Source organism: Haliaeetus albicilla, chromosome 23 (genome assembly GCF_947461875.1).
Source record: "Haliaeetus albicilla chromosome 23, bHalAlb1.1, whole genome shotgun sequence".
NCBI lineage: Eukaryota > Metazoa > Chordata > Aves > Accipitriformes > Accipitridae > Haliaeetus > Haliaeetus albicilla.
In genome coordinates, this window is record NC_091505.1 from 24,359,520 (window position 1) to 24,382,561 (window position 23,042).

Below are 23,042 nucleotides of genomic sequence, written 5' to 3' on the forward strand. Positions count from 1 at the left end.
AGCAGAGCATCTCTCTGATGGTGTGTGATTGCACCAGGGCTGGAGTGTGGGCTGGTATCGTGGTGCCGAGCCATCAAAAGGCCATGAAAATACACCTTCTGTTAATCTAAGTAATACTTTGATTCTCCAGATGTCCGTGGCAACATCAGCCAAGGGCTTGTGAGACCTCTGCCATGGAGAGCGTGGCTCGAGCAAATCCCACCTGGAGCAGAGGTGCCATGGCAGGGGGTGGGCAGGCAAGTCTCTCCTGAATTCGGCTCATGTGAGCTACCACGACTGTTACACAACTTCCTGTAAAAAGAGACCGTTAATACTAATATGAATAAACCACATTGCTATGTCAGCAGGGGAAATGGCTCGTGTTGCACCCACAGTATTTTCTACTTGAAAAAAAACCTTATTGAGGTTTTTCTCATTGAACAATTTCTGAACTTCTGACACCATTTTGTGTAACATCTTTTTCCCTTGGAAGCTAAAAGTAGCTCTGGGGGATTGTACAGGGCCATCCTGCTCGCCTCCCACACGGCTGGGAATGGGGTCAGTGGCCAGAAAGGACGGTGATGGGCTTGTGCCGGTGCTGGCCTTCAGCTATAGGAATTCCCGTTGTCTTGGTAAACCTCTCGGGGAGGGGGGGCAGATGCGCTGCTGCAGTTTGCAGCAGTGTGTTTTGTCTCTTTGCAAGCCAGCATTTTGCTTTTCTCCCCAGTGCAAGAAGGAGGTTAAAATAATTTTCAAAAGGCATCTAAAATGTTCTGCAGGTGCTCGAGAGGTGTCAGCAATCCAAGTGCTGCCACGCGTTGGTCCATGTAAGCGTTTATTGGTGATGCAGGCACTTACAGAGAGGAGAGAATTATATTTAAAACTTTTTTGAAAAAGGGATTTTTTTATTGTATACAATAGGAAATAAAAAAATAAATACTTTTTCATTGCTGTGAACAAATTACAATGTGCTTCGTGGTTTCCATGAATTAGCAGTGCTTACTCAGCCAACAACACTCAGGTACAGACACACTGGCTCAGACTCCTGTAGGGATGAGGTGGTGGAGTATTGTTTTATTATATAGAAGAGTTTTTAAAAAGAAAAAAAGTCTTTCTGTGTTCCAACACTCTCTGGGATTCACATCATTTTTCTACAAAATATATATTTTTTTTATAAATTAAATCTATAAAACCACATATGCATTAAATAAAACCTCATACCATCACAGTATTCTTACATTTCAAAATGTAACATTTCATATGTTCACAGAAAAATAAATTTTACAAGAAGGTGCAAATGAAATACCAGTAAAGCCCAAAGCTTCTGTTGTTTGACTGTAAAAAAATTATTCTTAACAATGCATCCACATTTGAGCCTTTCTTAAAAAATCTCTCGTAGCCTGTTGGGTGGCACCTTTGCCTCTGCTTATTATAGTGAGTTCTCATTACAGTAAACTTCAGAAAGGCTTGGTTCTTCTGACAGTGTTTTAATCACGCTGCTGTTAATAAAGAGTAGATGTGATGGCGCAGGGTCAGTTATCAGTGAAAGGGAAATAATCTGCCCCATCTTTGGTGAAAAGAGAACCTGAAAGGCTTGGTGGACGTCTAGCCTGAATAAATACCCTTGAAGCATGGCCCCGTGGTTAAAACTAATCCAAGGCAGCCATATGGCTTCAAACCATAGGGCTTTCAAGCCAGAAATGGGAACTGATGGTAGAAGAATAGTGTCTGGATGGTTCAATGACTTTGTGATTTGGGGTATGTCATTTGCTATACCCCAAAATGGAGGCTTGGTTGGTTATTTAAATGACAGGTCCTTTGGGGCCACCTTATGCTCCTTGCTCTGTGGTCAACATGGCTTGAGGCAGGCTCTTGGCACTCTCTGTAGAAATTAGTCACAGCTGGATTGTCTTTTGCTTCAGAAATAAAATAGCAAGACCCCAAAATCTTTGCTGTCTTTTGCTGAAGCCGGGGTGTGTGACCAGGACACGGCTGGGTAATGGCCCCACCAGTGACAATGGGGCACAGCATCACCTCTCGCCATGGGTCCACATCCTCCCACTGCCAAAGCTACCTGCTTCTGGCTGCCCAGCTTAGAAATAGGGCCTCTGGGGATTACATGGTGTTATTTATATTCAGAGAAAATTTGCAACTGAAGTATTAAATCAACATATTTTTGGTCAGGTTTGGGTTTTTGGAGGGGGTTGTTTGGTTTTTTCCAACCCTCACTGAAATCAGCTTGTCTAAGTCATCACTCTCAGTGTCCTGGGGAAAAAAAATTGGGCCAAACCCCAAAATATAGTGAACATTTGAAGTCCTGGCAACCGTTTGGGGAAGGCCAGCGCTAGTAGTCCATGGCGTCCTCCCTGAGTACATCTCTGGAATGCTTCCTCACGTAACTGAGGTTATGGAGCTGAATGCTGTCTCGTAAATCCGGCCTGGAAAGGCGTCTCCTGAACTCATCTGTAGTAAAGTAGTAGATGACTGGGTCCACGCAGGAGTTCAAGCTGGCAAGGCACAAAGCTACAACGTGAAACACCGAGATCACCTTCTGGACGCACCCATTTTTGATCTTTTTGGTTTTGACAAAGAAATCTAGTGGAAAGCTGATATGATAAGGTGCAAAGCAAATCAGAAATACCAGAGCGCAGGTGAGAATCATCTTTAAAGCCTTTTTTTTTTCTCCGAGACCATGTGAAGCAGAATTTTGTTCTTTTAGTGATAAGATAGTCTTCCATGAGCAGTATAGGATGATGAGTAGGGGTGTTATGAACCCCACCAATTCACCTATCGTCATCATTGCAATGGAGATGGGAAGGTCAACTTCCTTTACGGGGAGGTCCACAAAACAGGTGTTTTTAGCATCCTGGTGAAGTCTGAGAAGCGGGAAAGGCAAACAGCCAACGCAGACCACGACCCACCCAACGATGCTGATATACACATCACAGATGCGTTTGCAGTCACTGAATTTGAATGGGTGCATAAGAAACAAATATCGTCTTACGCTGATGCAAACCAAGAAGTAGATGCTTGCATACATATTGACGTACTTCAGGTAGAAGCACAGCATGCAGAGACCTCCTCCAAATTCCCACGTCCCGGTCAAGTAGTAGAAAATCCTCAGGGGCAAGGACAAAACCTGCGATAGGTCAGCAATGGCTAAATTGATCATAAATATTACGGCCCTTTTAGTCTCTTTCATGTACCCGTAAAAGACCCACAAAGCTAACGTGTTTCCTATCAGTCCAGGGATCAGGATGAAAGTGTACGTAATAGCATAGTAGGGCTTGAGGTCTGTTTCGGTGCAGGTCGAACCGTTTGTCATGGTTGTGCTCCAGATCCGTGCTCAGCCCTGGCATGATAACATGTTCCTCACTCGTGTCCTGCAACCAGGTTGTCGGTGCTTAAATAAAAAGGTTCAGCCCTGGCATCCATGTGTGAGGCTTTGGTTACCAGATCATCGTGTCCAGTCTGGGGAGGAGCTTGGTTATGGGGTGAGTGAGTTAATGAAAGTCCTGGTCGTGCGCTTTGCTCATGCTCTTTGTCAGAGGTTACCAGACCTTACTCTAGTCGCTTGCAGGATTGACAGGAGGGCATCCACACCGAGAAATGCATCGTCGTGTGCCAAAGCAGTCGAGAGTTTGTCACTGGAGCTGCACCTCTGTCACCTTTTGGGTGGCATTTCAGCCACTTCTCTCAACGCAGGAGTTTGACAACTGACGTGGCCCCGCAGCTGGAAGACAGAAAGGTGCAGTTATAACACCGTGGGGAGACACAGGTCTTACAAAGCAAAACGTACAGGAAAGCTTGCAAGAGCGGTAGGAGCATCTCTCTAGCAGAAACCTATTGCCAGTTGCATCTGTGGTGGCCAGCTCTTCTCCTGCCTAACAAGTACCATGCCTCAGCCAGTGAAGGGAGGTGTAAAACCACTGAGGAATAAATAGAAAATATGTTTAATTGCTGCTACAAAACAGCCTCCTGTGCTGTATCAGCAAGCAGAAGCCACCCCCAATCGCAGTGCCTATTTAACTTGCTGCCAGGTTTCTGCAGCTGTATCTTTCCCAGCTTCAGCTTTTCCATCCGAATCTCCCTTTACCTCTGGTTGCGTTGGTTGCCCCATGCCCGAGCGTGTGGCCAGCGCAGAGATGCTCCGGCAAGCGCTGTGCCTGCATCCCTCCTCGCTGCCCTGCCGCGGGCAGAGGGATACTCTCACCTCATACAGCACTCATGAGTTTAACACTCTCCTGGTCTTCCCAGGAAAGCCCTGCAGAAACTTCCCACCCTCCCCATGGCTCCAGACAGCCAAGAAGACGGCAGCGAAATCTGCTCCTTATATAAATGAGCCTGACACACACACCTGAGATATAAACATTTTCAACCGGTGCAGCCGCTGCTGCTGCAGCACGGAGTGGAAGTCCCAAGTCAGTGGCTTTCATCTACTTTTTCATTTATCTTTCATAAATAGAATATAAAACATACTTGCATGCAAGCAGGGACAACTGGCCCACTTATTAAACACTTTTTGCTGCAGAACTACATGCATGATTTTAAATTTTACTTTCTTAGAACTGCTTTTTCTAAGCCTTTCCTTTACCCATCTTGCACATGTGACTGCTGCAGCTGTTGGAAATACGAGATATCGTCACTAAAGTGACTGTAGGTGGACTTTATTTTAAAATTGTTCGCATGGTAAGCAGCTGATATTATCTGAATCTGTTAGACAAAAAAAAAATCCAACCAGATCTGATAAATATAGAGGAAATTCAGATCTCTGTCCAAACTCTCTCAGGTTTGCCTTTTGCTTCAGCATGAAGAATTAACCTACAGGTCTAAGTGGGAAAATTTTGTAGGTACCAACCAAGATGCCAAAGGCACATTTATAAAGGCAAATTATATCCTGCTGTAATCTTTGATGTTTTTTCCTGTACTTTGAGGTGTAGGCATTAAAATGTGAACATTTATTAATGAAGCCAATGTTCAACACTTGCCAGTGTGATTGCACCAAAACTTTGAAGTAGCTTTGGGTGGAAACAGAAAATCTTCAGCAAAAGGAAACAGTTCGGGGGGCAGCTTTTCTGCATCTATTTGTGTAGTTTCTCTTGCATACACCATTGAGTAACGAGTCCAATGAGACTGAGATGTCTTCCTTTCTTCCAGGGAGCCAGCATCTAACACAACCAGCAGAGCAAAATGGCTTGTGAAATAATCCCATTAAGCTTCAGCAGCAATGATTAATAAGTCATAGAGTTAATTAGCCTTCTGTTCAAAGACTTTCCAATTCTTTTATTAATTCTCTGCCCAACTTCCGATGCACAAGCCTGCACAACTAATTCTAGAAATGTAAGTAATCTCTTCATCGTGCAGGAAAACTAATTGGTGCTCACCTACTTGTCACTGGTGGATAACTTGGGCCAAGGGGTTTGGTTTCCATTTGCTGGCTCTTGACTGGCACGAGTAACTGGGAGGGGATTGTGGATGTGTCTGGATTTTGGCAGTACCTGTCATGTCTTGGGGTTCCCTGCGCTTCAGAACTTCCCCTCAGCAGCTGGTTAACCCCTCTCGGGCTTCCTGACAGCAGCGTCTGCTTGGGATGGATTCCTGCCTTCTCCTCTGTACCGGGATGGAGCCAAACCATGTGGCCAAAACCAGTACATCCTCCCCGAGTGGTCAGAAATTGCCTTGCTGGGCTTGAAAAAATGCTGAGTATAGGTACAGGCAGAGCAGGCTGCACTGGGAAAGCAGCCAGAGCTGCTTAGTGAGGACTGGGACTTCTAGAGGATGGGAGGGATGCTCTCATGTTGGTTTTCCATGGGGATGGTGAGGCCCTGTGAAGATGTGCCCATCTTTACTGTTACAGCAAACTCCTCAGTGTGATGTGTCCGGGCTTCCCATCCAGGTCCTGCTCCTGCTGGGGTGTCCGAGCAAAACAACCACGTTGTAGGTCCCTGGGCTGTGCCCAGGCAGAGGGACCGGGACACCGGTGAGCAGGTGCATCCTCTCACTGCCGGACACCTCCTCTATTCCTCTTGGCTTCCCAGGTACCATGTCCCCTAGGACATGAGCAGCCTGCCCAGCAGAGCAAGGGTGGCTTGTGAGGAGCTGCACAGCTTTGTCTTGGCTCGATTTTCACTTCCTTTCACCCAGAACATCTCAACTTCTTTGCCTAAAGTTTGCTCTGAAGCGCCAGCAGCGAGGAGCTCGGGTGACTTCGCGGTGCCATCGCTCTCTGCCCACGCGGTGTCCCGCTCCTGCAGATGCACACGTGCCCAGCTGGCACCACTGCTGTGAACGCTGCTCAGGCAGGGCTACGCCAGGCTGGGGAGCATCTACGGGGGCGTTTGCAAGATAAAGCCCTAAACTTGCATCACCCAGCTCTTCCTTCCAGTGACATTTTTAAATTTTATGTTTTTTAAAACAAGCTTGTCTTTCCTCTCATCTCTTGCCCAGGGGCTCCTATCACCCGGTCAGGGAGGCTGAATCATGCTCCTTTCCCTCTGGCTGCATTCCGGGGTGGGTAAATCCACCCCACCTCCATTGCTGGGCCACGAGACATGCGAAGGGAAGGACAAGGTGCAGTCCCAGCCCATCTGTCCGCAGCCCCGTGCACACACACATGCACACCAGCATTTTTCCTGCTGCCCACCCCAGTGCCTACATTTCCCCGTCCCCACCTCACAGCAACTTTCCTGCAACACCATCCTCCGCTCCCTCCAGCCCAGCCCAGGGGCAGAGAAACGCTTGCAGCACCTTCCATCTCTCCCTGGGGCTCCAAACCCACAGCATGAGGGGTCCCAGAAGGCCCAGCTAAACCTGGGGAGCAGCAAGGGTGCTTGCCCAGAGCCCCCAGAAACACCCCCGGGAGAGCGGCCACCCTCGGAGCAGGGGTAAAAACGCTGCAATGTGAGAAACTGCACTTTGGAAATCCCGAGCAGTAACATCGTGAAGTTCAGCCAAATGTGCTATGTAAAAACAGCAGGATGCTAAAAAAAGCTCCAGAAAGAGGAAATTCTGTTTCTCATGCTCTGCGCTCGCTTCCCCTCGGCACAGGGGGCTGGCTGGGGCAGCAGGTGTGAGACTCTCCCTAGGCATGGCTTCCTTCTTCCCCGAATGGTTTTTTCCCCCTATTTTACCAAGGAGACCTCACAGTCAGCCACGTCAGGGCACTATGTGAAGATTTCTCCTTTGTACTTAATGAGTCAGAAACACTAGGTGAGTTTTGTAGCCAGCCTTTATAGCCAGGGCTTGTTAATGCTTGTTAAAGCCGGGCACGTATTGTGTAAAGTATTTTCCATATGCTGAAGGGCAGCCATATATCCATATGCTCCATGTGAACAAGCACAGGAGCTGGGGATGCAGGAGCAGTCACTTCCACCCATCACACCCTCCATGGGTAATCAAGCCCCTCACCTGAGGATGGTTATAACTGCCTGGGTGAACCCAGGACCCTCGTTAGCAAATCCTGTGGGTTTTACCCCAGGAAGCAAAGCCACAGCAGCTCTTAAAACCCAGCTCAGAGAAGGAGAGGCTCTTAGACCAGCTTAGGGGAAAGCAGCCTGGGGCTAGGCACTGTTTGTAGGTGCTGCCCCTGCTGCAGCTTCATGCCTGGTCCCTTCTTGGAGCTTAGGTCCTTAGGGAATCTGGGATGCTGCCCAACACCTCCTGCTCCCTCCCAGAACCAGGGTACAAGATCAGTCTGGCTGGATCCTGCCACCGAGCACCATTCTTGCAAGGACCGCTGCTGGCCCAGGTGAGCAGTGGATGCGTAGGCACCCCGTGTTTGGTGTGGGGCTGGTATTTATGCCGTAAAAACATGGAAAACCTATGGCAGAGGTGATGTGGGCAGAGCAGTAGCTGGTGCTGCCCTGGGCACCCTGGTGTCATCTGCTGACTTACCCTTTTGGGAGGAGGCTTGGCTGTGCTGCTGACCAGGACCTCTCTTCTATTTTTCTTCTTCCTTTGTGGCCTAAAATAAGAGGAGAATGTGTACAGGGGTAATTTCAAATAGAAATTTAGTTTCCTGCTGAACGTGCTCAAGCAGAGGTGGTGTGGTGGTGGCTCTGTCCCTCCCTGGGTGTTCCCTGGGGATGTGGGGACATGGGAGCTGGCTCAGGGACTGGAGCAGGGCACCAGTGTCCTGGGCTTCTCCCAGTAACCACTTGTTTTGTCTGTCATCTGAAGTGCTGCTGTCCTATTTTGGTGGAGATAACTACTGTTAGTAGTAATTAATAGGCATTAACTGAAAATAGAAATGATAGAAATATAAACTGACCATTGTGTAGGATTGCTTTTTAGTTCTTTTAAAAAATGTCAGGGGAGGATAAAGGCTTTTCTCCCTTGAAGCAGTTGTCTGGTAGATATCTGGGGTTTGTATCTCCTTCCATAGGAGCAATGTTGCCTCTTGCTGTGCTAACTGTGCAGATTTCTCTCTTTTATTTTCTCTATGGTGGCATCTGCCCACAGAGGCCACAGGTTTTTTGTTAGGCATCCTCAGGGCCTCCTGTGTTTTGCTGTGCTTGTCCTGACCCAGTGGAAACCCTGAGCCCCTGCCTGCCTTACCCCAGTCTGGGTACCAGCGGCCTCCAGAGCATCCCTCCCCTCGCCCAGCATCTGTTCTGCACCTCACACTAGGCATGCTCTGAGTTGCGGTAATATATTTGCTAATGCTGTGCTCGCAAAGCAATGCGGATGAGAGCAGCTTTGTCATTTGACTCAGTTGCAGAGTACCAGAGCAAGTGCCTGTTCATCCCATCCAATTTCTGTGGTTAAATTTCTGAAATGTGAGTCACTAAAGGCGGTGAGTGTTTGTTCCAGGGGAAAAAGCAGCGAAACAGCCAAGATTTTACAGGTTAGGACTGTGGGGCATTGGCACAGCTGAATGAAAAGCTTTCTTTCTATTTGTTCTTTCATTAATTTCTCATTTGCTCATCATTAAGGTAACAGAGTGTTTCCCTGGGATGCCTACTCCCTGCCTTGCCCTTGCTCCCTGCCTTTCTGCCCATGTCCATGCTGGGAGGAGCGGCAGAGCTGCCAGCATCTGCTTGAGGGAAACTCCTCCTCTGGCACTGAAATTTTGGGAAGGGGCTGCGGGGCTGGAGCCCCGGGGGACCTCACTGGGAAGAGGGGCTGGGCTGCGGTGGTGGGGGGCCGGCTGTGTGCTGGTGTGCGGTGAGTCAGGCAAGCAGGCAGCTGGGGACACCAGGGGGATTTTGGCTGGGTAAATTCCAAGAATATGCAGGAAAAAATAAATGCTCCAGTTTAATGTCGTGTGAAACATGCTGCTTTTGCCTTTTAATCCTTTGCAAAAGCTCTTGTCGTCCCTTCTTAATATTTATCCCAGTTAAAAAGGGAAAATAAACCCGGAGCAGCAATGTTGTGTATTAGCCTAATCCCCCACCCCTCTTCTCCCTTCCTGGCACACTCTGATGTCCCTAGTAGATGTACATGGTTACAAGCACCAAAGCTGCCCGTTTTCCACCCAAACAGTCAGCACATCCCCCCCCCCAGGGATGCGCAGCCGCGTGCCTGTGCTCCCTGGGCTGTGAGCAGTGGTGGTGGTGGCACAGATGACCCTGCCTCCTCCTCCTCCTCTTCCTCCCTCCCCGTGTTCTTGCAGCTCAGTGGAAAATTGCCAGTGGAAAGTCAGCGTACTGCCTTTTGTAAGGAACAGACTGTTTAAGAAAATCCATTGGACAAATGCAGCGAGATGAACCCAAGTGAGACCTGGAGTAATGAGTAAATCGGAGGAGTTATCCCTGTGCTTGTGGAGATGAGGCTGTATGGCCTCAAAAAGTCTGCTTCACAAGCAGCTGTGGGTTTTGCAAAGGTTAAGAACCGCCACAATTGGCGTTATTCTCAAACGCAGCTTCTCGATACTCATGTAACCATAATAGAAATATGGTTTGAAACTTCACGGCTGGCTGTTTTGGCTTCAGCCGTACCCTTCCTCTCCCTCGCATACACAGAGCATCTCATGAGCACTTATAGGAGCTCACTCTTCTGATCATGGCGGTACTGGCTCCTCACCCACACCTGAGCTTCGCCTGCATCTCTTTGCTTCTACTCATTTACTTTTGGAGATTCATGGGGGTCGGTCGTTAACACTGCACCCTCCTGCCTCTAGGTCAGGTGTCCCCATCCCCTCTCGGCACTCTCAGCGCGACTAAGAAGAGGCACCAAGTCTATGTAGCAATAATCAAAAAAAGGACGATTTAAACCCATTACCCTGAACCAAAAATAACTGAGGATAAAAGAATATCGGTCCTACCTTTGCTGTCTTGGCGGGCTGCTCCGGTGTGACCCCGCGGGTGCTGGCAGCGGTTCCCACCCCTCGATGTGCAAAGCAAAAGTGCAACTGCCGGGAGCAGCAGCCTGCCCCCACGCAGGAGGGGAGCGGGGCCCTCCCCGGCCATGCTGCTCCTCCCACCCGTGGGTCTGAGCTGGACCTGACCCTTTTTCTTTCTTTTTTTGTGGTTATATATACTTCTATATATATATCCCTATATATATGTAAAGGCGCTGTTGGTTTCGGGGTGTTTTGGAAACTGCCAGTGTGGCATGGCAATGGCTGTTTGCCGCGAGGCTGGGGTGACAGCAGCTGCCAGTCACCCGCTGCCGGTGCTGGGGGGTCCGGGGGGGCTCGACACTCCGCCAGCACCCAGCTGAAGCGGTGAGGGGTCCCACGGGCAAGCGCCTGCTTGTAGAGTCCCCTTCTGCTAAGGACACCGAGCTAACGAGGCTGATGAAGCGAGATGCTTCAGCAATTATTTTCCTCTCCCTGTTCCAGCTTTCTGAGAAAGGTTCTTTGCTCTCATCTGGATGTTTTTACCCCTACACTGGTGGTCCCTGTACCCGGTACTTTGGGGGGGCTTCAGAAAGTCACATTGAACCTGATCATGGTCTGGTTTGGGCTTCCCCAAAACCAGGAGGTTCTCCACGGTCATTATTTTCTTATTCAGTGGATTTCCACAGCTCATGCGGAGCAAACCAGGCCCAGAGCCAAGGACTCTTCTCTTCCAAATGAATGCTTGTGCCACGAAGCGGTGTCACCCATCACTGTGTTCCTGAGCCGTGGCAGATCCCGGGCTCGGCACCCAGTGGGTGCTCGGCAGGCAATGGCTATCAGCAGAGGGCGGTGCTGGCCACGGCATGGTGACTTTATGCTCGGTGACTTTATGATTTTGAAAAGTAGCACTTCTGTAGTTATCCATCTGGGGCCTCTAGCTCAAGAAGTACTAAAAAAATTTTTCTTTTTTTAAGATCAAGAGGGATTGAGGATTCTTGATTCAATTGGTTATTTTGAAAAAGTGACTTTTTTAACCCTTTCTGTAGCAAATAATTTCAGATTGAATTGTGACATTTAAATTTGCATTTATTCATTCTTCTTGTGTGTCTGCTCAGGAGAACAGGACTTATTTTGCAGGATGATTTGGGGAGAGGGTTGCAGCTCTGCAGAAGGGGCTGCAGCGGCCCGGCAGCGCAGTCCACTGCAGTGTTCCCACCGCAGCATCCCGTGCTCACAGCAGGTACCAGGGTCTTGGGGACACCTACTCCTTTAAAGCGTTATTGATTTACTCGTATGACAATTCCAGCTTATAGCAGGGTTTTGTAGCCCTATCTACTTTTTCATTGTGGTTTATAGGAATTTAATCCCTTGGGCACATCATGGGCTTTTATAGAGTGTGCCAGGTTTGTCACCCCTGCGGTGGCACAGCTCCTTGCTGGGGCTTTGCAGCTTGTACCTCCTGAAACACGTGGGTGCTTGCCTGTTTCAGCAGCTAATACTCCTACTAGTTAAAGCTTCTAGCCTTTTTTTTGAAGCCTGCTGATTACTTAATGTGCCTTAATTAATCTTGTGGGGGAGCTAGAGCTTTCAGCACTGTGGGATCTTTGCTGCAGAGTTGTCCCCTTGGGATGGATTAATCTGCTGATGCTTTTGGACTAAAAGCAGCAGAGGTTTGGGGTTTATTGCTTAAATGGGGCTTGTTGCAGAGTCTCCTGGGAGATGTGCTGAGACCTCGGTGGAGGATGCTGGCTCAGTTTGCATTAGTCCTGGAGCATTTCTGTAACTGCAGTGGGATCTGGGATGCAAAACTTTCCCCGTGCTTGCCAGTGCCTCCTGGCAGCTGCCTCTGCCGTGCACTCTCACACTTTGTAAAGCATTTTCACTGTAGTGATTTAAAGAAAAACCTTTTATTAAAACAAACAAACAAAAAAAAACAACCCCAAACATGATGTAAAACCTGGCAGTCCCCAGGCTCTGCCCCTGCCTGGCCAGCCTTTCCCTGCGTGACCATGGCACCCCCCTGACTCCCACAGGGACCGTGGGGCCAAGGGGGACGGTTTGGACACCGCTTTAATAGACAGCAAAATTGAGGCCAGTCCCATGAATAAGGGTTGTACCAAACCCCCATGGCTGAACAGCACCTGGGCTCTGAAGATATTGTCCTTTCCTTTTCCCAATCAAAGGTGATGCTCAATTTTGCGCTTTCATTTCCGCAGAAGCCAGCCTATTTATAAGAAAGCATAGCTTGCGCTTGGGGCAGCGTGTGTACTTACTGTACGGATAGACTTCTTGTTTCAAAAACACCTTTCAGAGCATAACCATATCCTGTTTTGCTGGTGCCGTGCTCTGCACGCAGCCGGTATCCATCCCGTTTCCCGTCACTCCAGGAGCTCTCGCGTGCGGCAGCGCCGGTTCAGCCGTGCGTGGGTGGGAACCCGAGGGTCCCTTCCCCTGCTCGCCTTTTCCAGCAGTCGAATGCCAGTCTCTGAGTCGTGCCATCCCCTAGCACAGGGTGCACAGTGGCAGCACTGGCCGGACCCTCCCCAAACCTGCCGTAGTTGAAGCCATCAAAAATTGGGAGAACTTGGAGCTGGGCACCAAAACACAAAGCAATTATTTTACAGTATACGATAAAATTTTTCTAATGCTTATATTTTTCTCTTACATTACTTATATTTTATCTTATACTTTTTTACCTTATAAAAATTGGAAATTTTCAGTTCCTCTAAGCTTGTGCTTCATGACCTTGTAGGAGATCCTCAAAAAAGCCGCTAACCTCTTTCTGGTCTGCACTGACAGTCTAGAATAGAAATAATTCCTGAGAATAGGTTGCATGTCTGTCTTTTCTCTGCACGTGGCTGGTGATGTTTTGCTCGGTGATGAGCTCAGGGAAGGGCAGGCAGCGGGCAGGAGCGTGTTTGCAGAGGGGGAGCAGGCACAGGACCCTGGCCCCGCTGCCCACGGGTGCGCTGGGCTCTCGCCCACAGCTCCCAGCATCAGCAGGGCTCGCACGCAGCCAGGGATGCAGCCGTGCTGCTTTCACTGTGCCCGGGGCTGAAAAGTTCTGGATTTTCCTCGCTAGCCTTGGTGCCTGCCCTATCCGCCTACAGCAGGGAAATTTTCTTTAAAAAACAAAAAATTCCCCTGTTTAGAGGAGGAGGACTGAGTGATTGGTGTGGCAGTAACTGCTGGAAAGGACTTGCTGACTGCTGCAAGGTTAGAGGCTTTGACTATTTCTTGGAGGAGGGTTAACACGGTGTTGAATGCAGCTGTGGCATCGACACAGAGTTCCCAAAACCCTTTCCCTTGTGCCATGAGCAGGACCCTGCAGCGCAGGAGGGACTGACAGACGTCCCAGGGTCTCTAAAATGGTGCAGTCCTGTTGAACACCAGTGACTTGGCTGAGCCTGTGGATCTAAAAAATTGGACTTGGGTCTGATGAAATCATGACTGTCTGGAAAAGTGCTTCCTGGCTCAGCTTGGTTTCAAGCAGCAATATTTGCTTTCTGTATGTTTAGATTGCACTCAGAGTTGAAGTTGTTGTGTTTGTTCCTTTGCCAGGGGCAGTGCTTTCCCCTCTCTTCGGCATGAGGTGGGTGGATGGAGAAGCAGCTCATTGCCAGCAGTGGTGGCTATTAGCACTGTGCCAAAAATCATCAGTCTGAGTCTCGCTACTGGGTAGGTGGTGCTAGCTCTGCCGAGAGCTGAGGCTGAGTGGTTTTCCAGAGGCAAAGTCACTTTACTGGGGCTGGACTGGAAGCATGTGGTCATGGAGGGAGGAAAGAGATATTTTTAGCAAAGAGAAAAGCAACCTTCCCTCCTTCCTTGCAGTGCCTTAGTGTTGTGCACAAGAGACGTCTAAATGGATATTCTTAAGTACTGCATAATTTTAGTGTAGTATGTATGCAGGGGTGTATGTGTATATGGATGGACACACATATATAAAAGCAACTAAGCAGTTCTAGTCAAAGCCGGCTGTAAAGGATTAAGCCATATAGAATAATTAATTGCATGTGAAAAGCTCAGGATATGCGGACGTCATTGGTGCCGGCGGAGGTCTGGCTGAGCTGCCTGCTTCGCTCTCCCTGCCGCTGCAGCATCTCACCCTTCCCTGAGGGTGGTTCTGGAGCAGAACCTCCTGCCAGCATGCCTTGCTGGGGAGGAAATTATCGCAGCCAAAATAGTCACCAGCGGCTTATTGGTCTGAGCTCTCGGGCTGGCTGAGGCCACCTGGCACACCGATGCCAGAGCATCGTGCCATGGATTTATCCATATGGAGAGCTGAGGGTGGTACGTGGGACCACGAGTGCCCTGGGTAAGGGATGTGTTCTTGGTGCTTTTGCCACTGGATATGCTCGCGAGAGCATGGCCAGCATCTGGAATGACCTGGAAATTTCCCTTACCTGAAAATTAACAAGGCTAAAGCACCGTACTGGGTTATTACTGGCTGATTTTGCCATGTGAATAAAAGGTTTAATGCCCACAGGTAATGGCTTTGAGAAAGAAATCCTTTTCAGGATTTCTAAATCTTAATTTACCCTGCCCTTTTTTCCCCCACACATCAGCTCCCAGTCCCTTCCTCTCCCTTCTCTTCAACTTGAGCTTTTCCCTTGTAAGAAGTTAGCTCACACCTTGGCCTCAGCAAAGCAAATCCTCAGCGCAGCAGCTCTTTATCTAAATCTTCTTGGGGACACTGTAGAGCCAGACATCCCCCAGCCTGCTCTGACCTGCTGCCCCCAATAATCCCCCCCAGCTCTTGCATCTCTGCACCAGGGACCAGCAGCATCCCTGTCTGTCTATGATCCCCCCTTGATGAAGCATCCAGGTGGCAGAGCTCCTGCTGACCCTAAATCCCTGCAGTTTGGGTCCCAGTGCCCAGCCAGGGTGTTTGTAGTAGTGGAACTTGGTGGACTGTGATAAAACAGGAGGATTGGCAGGCGTCTTGTGGCCTCTGAAGGGCAAAAAGCACCGGTCTGCACTGGAAAAGGATATTTCTTCAGGGTCTGGTTTGCATAAAACCCAGCAAAAATCCTTGCTATCCAGTGCATCTAACCCAGAAAGGGATTTTTCTGCTGTATTTCTAATGCAACCTGCGGTGCAGACAAGCCCGAGGGGTGGCAGGGGCAGCCTGGGTAAGGGTTGCTGTTGTGTTTTCACGTGACGGATTAGTGAGAGCTTTTGGTTTGCTTTCTCTTTCCTGTTTTTTTTTGGAAGGGGGAAGCTGCATTGCACAAACTTCAGAAAAGCTGTGCAATCTGAAAACAAGCTGGCAAAGTCCCAGTGGTAACTGAGACTACTGGGAAACCTGGAGCTGATGCTGACAGTAAGGTCAGAGCCACAATACGGCCTTTGCAGTCAGTCAGCAGGACTTATAAATATCTAGCTGTGGTTATTGAGGGCTACCTGGATGTCCATTCCAGCTACTCAGGGTTATACCATTCCCGAAAGACACTTACAGGCTAAAACCACAGTCCTGGTTAAGGTGCTGGTGGTGTGACTTGTGTCTGTGGCAGCTGCCTGGAACCGGGTCTTGCCAGCCATGGCATCAGTGAGTTTTCTTGGGTTTCCTGTTTGCCTGCACGGGTTGCTGGGTTTGTGCCAGTTTTTTTTCAGCCCTGAAAACTCTTCCTCCCCCCCCACCCCTGCAAACAAAGAAAACGTGTCCTTTTGTTGGGGTTGGGTTTTTTGGTTTTTGTTTGGGTTTTTTTTGAGAGGAAGAGGAGATTTGGGACACAGCAAGCTGCAGGGCAGCATGTTTTCTGCCCATCTCTGGCACACTAGGTACCAAAGGAAATCCCTCCAGGTTGTCTGGATCTCCCCTAATCTTTCCAAGAGTGGCCTTGGCAACGCAAGGGTAAACCACTGCCCACTCCGTGCTTCCCAGAAATGCTGCATGGGTTGGAAATGTGCATCCAGTCATCAGCAAAGCTGTTTTCTATCAAACCCCTCTGCCTACGTTTACTTATATAATTCCCCGAGGGTTTTTTGGCATTGCCATCATCAATGTGTTAGCCCACAAGGAGGAAACCTCGCAGCCCCCGTGCTGGCCACTGTGCGAGGAGCTGTGGTGGCAATGGGACCTCTCAGAGCCCCAAACTCGGGTCCCCCCTCTGCAGATTTTACCGTTGCTCTGAGAGCAGACACGGTGCATAATGAGACTATTTACAAGCACTTAAAATAATACCCATGATACTAAAATATGTGTTGAGATCATTTTATTTCCTCTCGAGTTTGAAGCTTTAAGGATGCACTTTGGTCAGTTTTGTAAACTTTTCTCGGTACCTAGTGAGGGCTGGGACCTTTTCTGTTTTTTAAAGCAAAACCGAGAGGCTTGGATAACATCTTAATCTGCAACCACAGGCTTTGGCAAAATGCCAAATAATACAAGACTCCTAATAACACAAGGCAAGGCCAAATACTAGTCCTCCCTTCTGCTGCTTGTGCCAGGTCTCTGCGAGTAAATGTGCCCTGGGAGATGTCCTTCATCTTTCCTCTTTGCTTGTGGCATATCCAGTCACAATCTGTTTTCTAAGAGTTCATCCCCTCATAACCAGTTGAGCATCCCGCAGCTCCCAGGAGCCAGGCAGACTCCTTGCTCAGCTCTGGGTACCGTTTTCAGTAGCGTGAGCTGAGCCCAGTTCATTTGAAAACTCCCTTTAACACTGATGTGGATATAGGTTAATACTTTTTGCTTGATATATGTTGGTAAAGTTATAGTCTTGCAGTCCGGATTAGGCTAGTTTAGGTCCAGATGATTGATTTTTGCGATGGAAAGAGGTTCAGTTTACATGGAGATAACTAGCTGTCCTGATCTAGAGTCTCACACGAGTGTGTCAGAGGCTGTAAGTCATCATGGGTCACAGGTAGCTGTGGTTGGAGCTGAAACTCCCCTGGTGCTGCCTGCCTGAGCTGTACTGAGGCTGAGCCGCCTGCTTACACCTAAGGATTCAGAAGGACTTTCAAAAATGACAAATATGTAGAAGCACTGAAACAACAGGAATGAGAGGGACCTGAGCCCGGCTGCAGTTCAGCACACGAGAAGTACGGGCATCGGTGACAGCTGTTTGGGGTATTTTAACAACATCATGATGGAGAACGCTGTAAGGCAAACAGTCCCCAGCAGCAACAACGGAACCAGCAAGTCTTTTTGCATCAAAATGTCCCTTTAGGTCAGATCCTGGCATCTGTTGCGCACAAGGGTAATTCAAGACTTATCTGGAGACCTAACGCAATCTTCACTCAAGCTATAAGAAGCATGTACATGGACAGAAATGGCTTATGTTTCAAGAGATGGACTCCAGCAGAAGCTCATCGGGTGGCATGGGGGGGATTTCCATGCTATTTATTCGGCCAAAGAACTTGGGAAGAGACCAAAACTTAAAGCGTGGCAGATTTCTCCTCTTCATACGAATGTCGTGGCTGGTTTCAGTGATGGAGAGGCTGTTCCCGCGGCGTGTGAACCAAGCCCTCAGGGCAGCACAGCTGTGGTGCAGCAGCTGGTCCTGGAACTCGGAGGTCATGAAGTAGTAGAGGACCGGATCCAGGCAGCAGTTGAGACTCGCCAGGCAGAGGGAGATGGGGTGGAAGCGGAGCGTGCTCCTGTGAACGGCACAGTCCTGGATGATGTTCTCTATCACCATCATGAAGAACGGGAAGTTGATGTGGTAGGGGGTGAAGCAGATGAAGAAGACGGCCGCGCACATCAAGACCATGCGCAAAGCCTTCTGCTTCTCGCTAGTGTTTTGCAGCTGCGTTGGACACTCCCGCAGCGACTGCCACATCTTCCAAGTGCAGCAGGCGATGATGCCGAAGGGGATGACAAACCCAAACAGCTCCGCTACTGTCACCAGCGCAATGGAGGCTCCTGGGCTCAGCTGCTTCACCCCCAGGTCTGAGAAGCATGTGTTTGTGCTGTTGGACAAGGCTGGGCTTCTCACTATGAGCAGGGGTAGGCACGCTGCCCCGACGAAAAGCCAGACGGCAGCGCTGATGGCTGCGTCGTACCGCTGCTTCCAGTCGTTGGCTTTGAAGGGATGGAGGAGGAAGAGGTACCGCTGGATGCTGATGCAGGTGAGGAAGCAAATGCTGGCGTACATGTTGAGATACTTCAAGTAGAAGCAAACCTGGCAAAGAAAACTTCCAAACGGCCATGTGTGGTTTATGTAGTAATACATCCGTAAGGGCAGCGAGAGGACGTGAGCCAGGTCGGCCACTGCCAGGTTGATCATGAAGATGACGGCTTTGCTCTTCTTGCTGATGAAGCGACACAAGACCCATAAGGCAGCGCTGTTTGCCAGGAGGCCGGGGATGAATATGATGGTGTACGTGGTTGCGTACAGGGTGGACTGGAAGGACATCTGGGGATCGGTACAGTTCCTGGAGGACATGTTGCTCTCCATCTCACCTGAGTCTCTTTGCTGATGGGGCGATTAAGGTGGGTGGAGGGTTTCTGTAGGGAGTAAGAACAGATGCTGTAAAGCCAAAAACTCTCCAGTATTTCCCCACATGGAGTAAATGTACTTCAGTACAGGAGAGTAAGTTCTGTGTAGGTGTGTGTACAGTGTGTATGTGCAAGATGGTGTGTGTGTGTGTTGGGAAGGGTGTAGAGCCAGACCCTGCTTACAGGCAGCGATCCCGGGCATCTTCCACGCAGCTCCTGTCAGATGTGCTCTGCAGGGTTTCATACTCTGCCACCCCCTAAGGCGATGCCACAATTACAGTGACATTTCAGTTGAGCTCTGTAGCATTAATCTCTTTATTGCTAATGCCAGAGAGCTTCTTCAGCTCCCTGGGGTTTTTCGGAATCACTTTTGCATATAGTTTTCTGTCAAACTCCCATCACACTGGTGCTCACTGATATGTCTACAAGCAATTTCAGTGAGACTGTAAATAAATAGGGACTTTAAATGGATCTAGACACTGTCTTTTCAGATCTATGTAAAGATCCAATGCAAATCATCAGTGAGGGCAATAATTAGCATCAGCAAACGATGGTGCTGGCAGGCAGCTGACCTGAGCAGAGGCCAGTGGGAGAGGTGCAGACAGATCTATCAGAGCTCTGGCTCCAGATTTAAGGCTGGATTTATAAACTAATAGCTGGCCGAACACATGCCAGTTGCTCTGCCGGTCCTGCTAACTCAATTTCGGCACTCATGGCACATTGTGCAGGCATTGTGTTGTAGCAACAGAAATTATCCTCCAGCAACAGTTCAGGACATGAAAGAAGATGAATACATCTGTCTTTTAGTTAGAGTAGAAATCCTTTTCATCCATTTACCCATTTCACCTCATCCAGCCAGCGCTGAGGATATTAGTGGGTCACGGGGAGTTCACAGGTACTCGTGCAGCTCTCCGGAGAGGTGATGGATTTTTGTCATTCGTGAGCAGAGCCCGTGAGGAAACGGTCTGTTCTTTCGGGCAGAGGCAATTCAGCAGCAGCAGGTTACAAACCAAGGGCCTGTAGCATCATCTGCAACAAAACAGTGCAATTTTCCCCTTGGAAATGGAGCCTGTAGCTGCCTGCAAGGTGTCAGGCAACCTGCTTTTCCCTTCCAGGAGACCAGAGCCTGATCTGGCAGAGCCCCGAGCACCTCTTGCTGTTACCCCCGAGCCCTTCAACAGTGGTATTTAATTAAAAAGCAGCCAGTGGTGCTGTTTCCCGCAGCCCTGAGCCTGGCATTTGCCACAGGGATGGATTCCTAAAAGCTAATCGCTTGCAGCAGGGACTGGATTTCTGTGCAGAGGCTGGCATTGCTCTGAGGCACAGGGTGAAGGCTCCTCTGCCCTGTTCTTCCTCACCTAGGCAGCTCTTCAGAGGGGTTGCCACATTTTCAGATTCAGGAGGAAGGTTATATATTTATATAAACATATATAGCGCATATATATACAGTTATATATAGAAAATAGAGCCAGCAGCCTCTTGGCTGGCTGCCCACACCTCTGATGCGAGAAGGAAGGGTCAGTGCATTTACCCCATTTCTGCGCATGTGCGGTGCTTACGCCCTGCTTTCTGAACTGAGCCCTTGCCAAACTGCCTTTTCCCATTTCTTATTTCTCCAGGGTTTGGCTGCAAAAAAACCTAACAAAGCTGAAGTGAAACCCTAGCTGCAGGCAGGCTGCTGGGCTAGTGCACCTTTTGGCTGCTGACCAGGCTTGAGCCAGCAGCCCTGGGTTGGATGTTTCTGACTTTTCCACCAAGCCGGGACAAGGCAGGGGAATGGGGACATCTGTCACGAGGGGACAGTGGGAGATGAAACCCTTTGGTCCCCACAGCATCCCTGTGTGCACCTCACCTGTCTGAAAACCCATGAGGGGCTCGTGCTTGGCCAGTGCCCTTGGCACCACGTCTGTTCAACCCTGGAAAAGCGGTGGCAGGACACCTTGTCTTCCCATCTCCCCAAAAAATGGGGAGGGAAAACTGCCAAGGAGTGTGGGGAATGTGGCTATTCCCAGCTCTTGTCACAGCCTTCCAGTGACAGCAGTGGCACTTGCTGCTCTGGGTTTGTGAAAAGGATTATGGAGTGCCTGGTATCCCTCTCCCATCCTCTCCTCCCTGCCACGCGTCTCAGCCCAAATCCTAAACCTTGTCCCTGCAGGCGTGACCATAGGGCCCCTCCTTGCCAGTTTTCTCCACTTTTTGGCTTTCCCTAGGAGATTTCTCAGCAGGAGGGCCAGATGTCACTCCTGGTACCTGACACTTTTGGTTTTGAGGTGACAGCGCTTGTCAGGGCACCTGGCAAGAAAGCAGCAGGGAGCTCCCTGCTGAGCCCCCGCTGGTCTGGGTTCAGGCCAGTGCTCATTCCCTACAACGCTTCCTGAAATGGTCAAATTTTTTATTTATTATTGTTTTTCAGTTTTTGCCTTCCCTCCCACCTGCACTTTGCCCCAAGCCCCTCCAGCTCCCACCATGTTTTGCTGCCGGTGTCAGGGCAGAGATTCTCCCATGGGCTTTGTTCAGCGACTTTATAAAGCTTGTACGAAATACTCCCTGCCATTCCTTGATTGTTTTCCTATTTCATCCACGTGTGGATTTTTACACGGGTAGGGGCGGGGGGTGGTGGTGCTTTTTTTTAAGTGGCAAAGCTGAGTTTTACCCAGTTGCATGCTTGAAGTTACAGGGGGATGACCAGTGTCACTGCCAAAGGAGTAAGACCACTGGTTGTGGATGTAACGCTGCAATTCATTAAACATCAAGTAACTTTGCAATTAATTAGGAGGTTAAGGCAGCTATTAAAAAACCCGTGTTTCTTTTTCTGAGAATGTTAGCAGTATCTGTTCCTGGAGGCATATGTGGCTGTCGTTATTGGAAATTGCCTGGCTACTCTGAATCACTGTGCACCCCACCCAGCCCTACATTGCTGCGGTATTGCATTTACTACTCCCAGATTCACTGGCAAACTGGCCCTCATCTTTTCCATGGGTTGGTTGGACAAACTAGGCTAAAGCTGCCCTCCAGGCGCCGCTGGGGTGAGCCCCCGGCTTCGGGAGCCCCAGAGCTGGGGGACTGGGGCAGAGCTGCCTCCCTTCAACCCTGCTCAAGCCTGGGATGCTGGCGGGAAAAGCAGTCTAGGAAAAAGAAAAAAAAATAAAAAAAAAAAATAAATCCGCTTTTGGCTTGAAGTAAGCTCCTGATTTGAAGTAGCAGGGGCTTTCTAGCACTTGTGTTTTAAGCAATAATTGTGGTTGTTTAATCTAGGCACTAATAGGAAACCTGTAAACAGAGCTGGTCAGTTATGGCAGCTTCTGTCAGTCACGGCAAAATTGAAGTATTTGGGGTAAAACAGGCTTTCTCTGTGTACTGCCACACACAGCAGCCTGCTCGGATGCACAGAGCTCTGCTCACCCACCCCTCAGAGCTGAGCGAGACAGAAATATGTGGGCACACTCAGAAACTGCTGAGGATGTGCACCAGCTTCTGCCTGATAAAATCTTTTGAAGAACAACTGAAAAAAAAAAGTGATAACACTGCTCAGAACTGTGATAGTTTCAATCTACTGAAGAAAACATGCAGCAGAAATCAAGCTTACCTTCCTATGACTCCCATCCTTCAGGGGGGTGACATCCATGCTAGAGAGCGGGAGGAGTGAGCTTTCTGCTTTTATTTCCTACGGATTTTCGCAGCAATCCCAGTCCCAGCGACTCCTCGTTAAACTTCCACATGTTTTTGGAGAGCTGGAATCCTGCCGGCATCTGCAGCCCAGTACAGTGGCTGCAGAACAGGAAATCCTGTATTTTGTTTCTCTTCACCACAGAAAACGTGTACAGCTAATGACGTTAAACAACTGGAAGGCGATGACGTCGTTAGATCCAACTGCCATGCAATGAGGACCTTGGATACGGATTTCTTTCCTTCTTTCTGCACAGAAGTTGTGTTAGGTGACACTGTCCTTCAGTTGAGCTGCTTCTGCTTTTATCCACAGTCACTTGCCATTTGCTTGCTAAAAGCTATAAAATACAGAAGCAAAACTCTTCCAGTAAGTGCTTGCTAAAGGAAAACTGAAAACTGCCAGTGTAAGCTATTGGAAGGTAGTAATTTTCCTTCATTTTCTTGGGAGCTTGGTTAGCCTCAGACTATCAAGGCTATAGGCTAAAGCTAAGGGTTTGGACTTTATTTGTGAAATATGATGGTTTAAGGTGGAGATTTTCCCAAAATACTATTGCTTAAAAAAAACCATAATATGCATCATTCCCAATTTCTTTTTTCTTTTTGCCTCCTTTAATTCCTTTTGCATATATATACACACACACATATATATAATTTTTTGTTCTTTTACTGCTTGCT

At 48.9% G+C, this 23,042-nt stretch overlaps 2 protein-coding genes across 4 annotated transcripts; both read right to left on the reverse strand.

Annotated features, from left to right (window-relative positions):
- Window positions 1–850: 850 nt before the first annotated feature.
- On the reverse strand, window positions 851–10,301 carry GPR174 (G protein-coupled receptor 174). Of its 2 annotated transcripts, XM_009925750.2 has the most exons (3): window positions 10,244–10,301; window positions 7,873–7,942; window positions 851–3,712 (listed from the first exon to the last, which is right to left on the reverse strand). In XM_009925750.2, exon 3 carries the CDS (start codon window positions 3,302–3,304, stop codon window positions 2,324–2,326), a length of 981 nt encoding a protein of 326 aa, XP_009924052.2. In that variant the 5' UTR covers window positions 3,305–3,712; window positions 7,873–7,942; window positions 10,244–10,301; the 3' UTR covers window positions 851–2,323. The 2 variants fall into 2 exon arrangements, with proteins under 2 accessions (XP_009924052.2, XP_069667680.1); XM_069811579.1 differs by lacking the exon at window positions 10,244–10,301 and having other exon boundaries at window positions 7,873–8,170.
- A 6,158-nt stretch (window positions 10,302–16,459) lies between these two features.
- LOC104317533 (putative P2Y purinoceptor 10) lies at window positions 16,460–22,615 on the reverse strand. Of its 2 annotated transcripts, XM_069811580.1 has the most exons (3): window positions 22,288–22,615; window positions 19,539–19,730; window positions 16,460–18,710 (listed from the first exon to the last, which is right to left on the reverse strand). In XM_069811580.1, the coding sequence occupies exon 3, from the start codon at window positions 18,658–18,660 to the stop codon at window positions 17,545–17,547; it is 1,116 nt and encodes a 371-aa protein (XP_069667681.1). In that variant the 5' UTR covers window positions 18,661–18,710; window positions 19,539–19,730; window positions 22,288–22,615; the 3' UTR covers window positions 16,460–17,544. The 2 variants fall into 2 exon arrangements, with proteins under 2 accessions (XP_069667681.1, XP_009916714.1); XM_009918412.2 differs by lacking the exon at window positions 19,539–19,730.
- Window positions 22,616–23,042: the final 427 nt, after the last annotated feature.

Excerpts from the sequence above, each read along its gene's own strand:
- GPR174 (XM_009925750.2), bottom strand. The coding sequence starts at position 3,304 with ATGACAAACGGTTCGACCTGCACCGAAACAGACCTCAAGCCCTACTAT.
- LOC104317533 (XM_009918412.2), bottom strand. The coding sequence starts at position 18,660 with ATGGAGAGCAACATGTCCTCCAGGAACTGTACCGATCCCCAGATGTCC.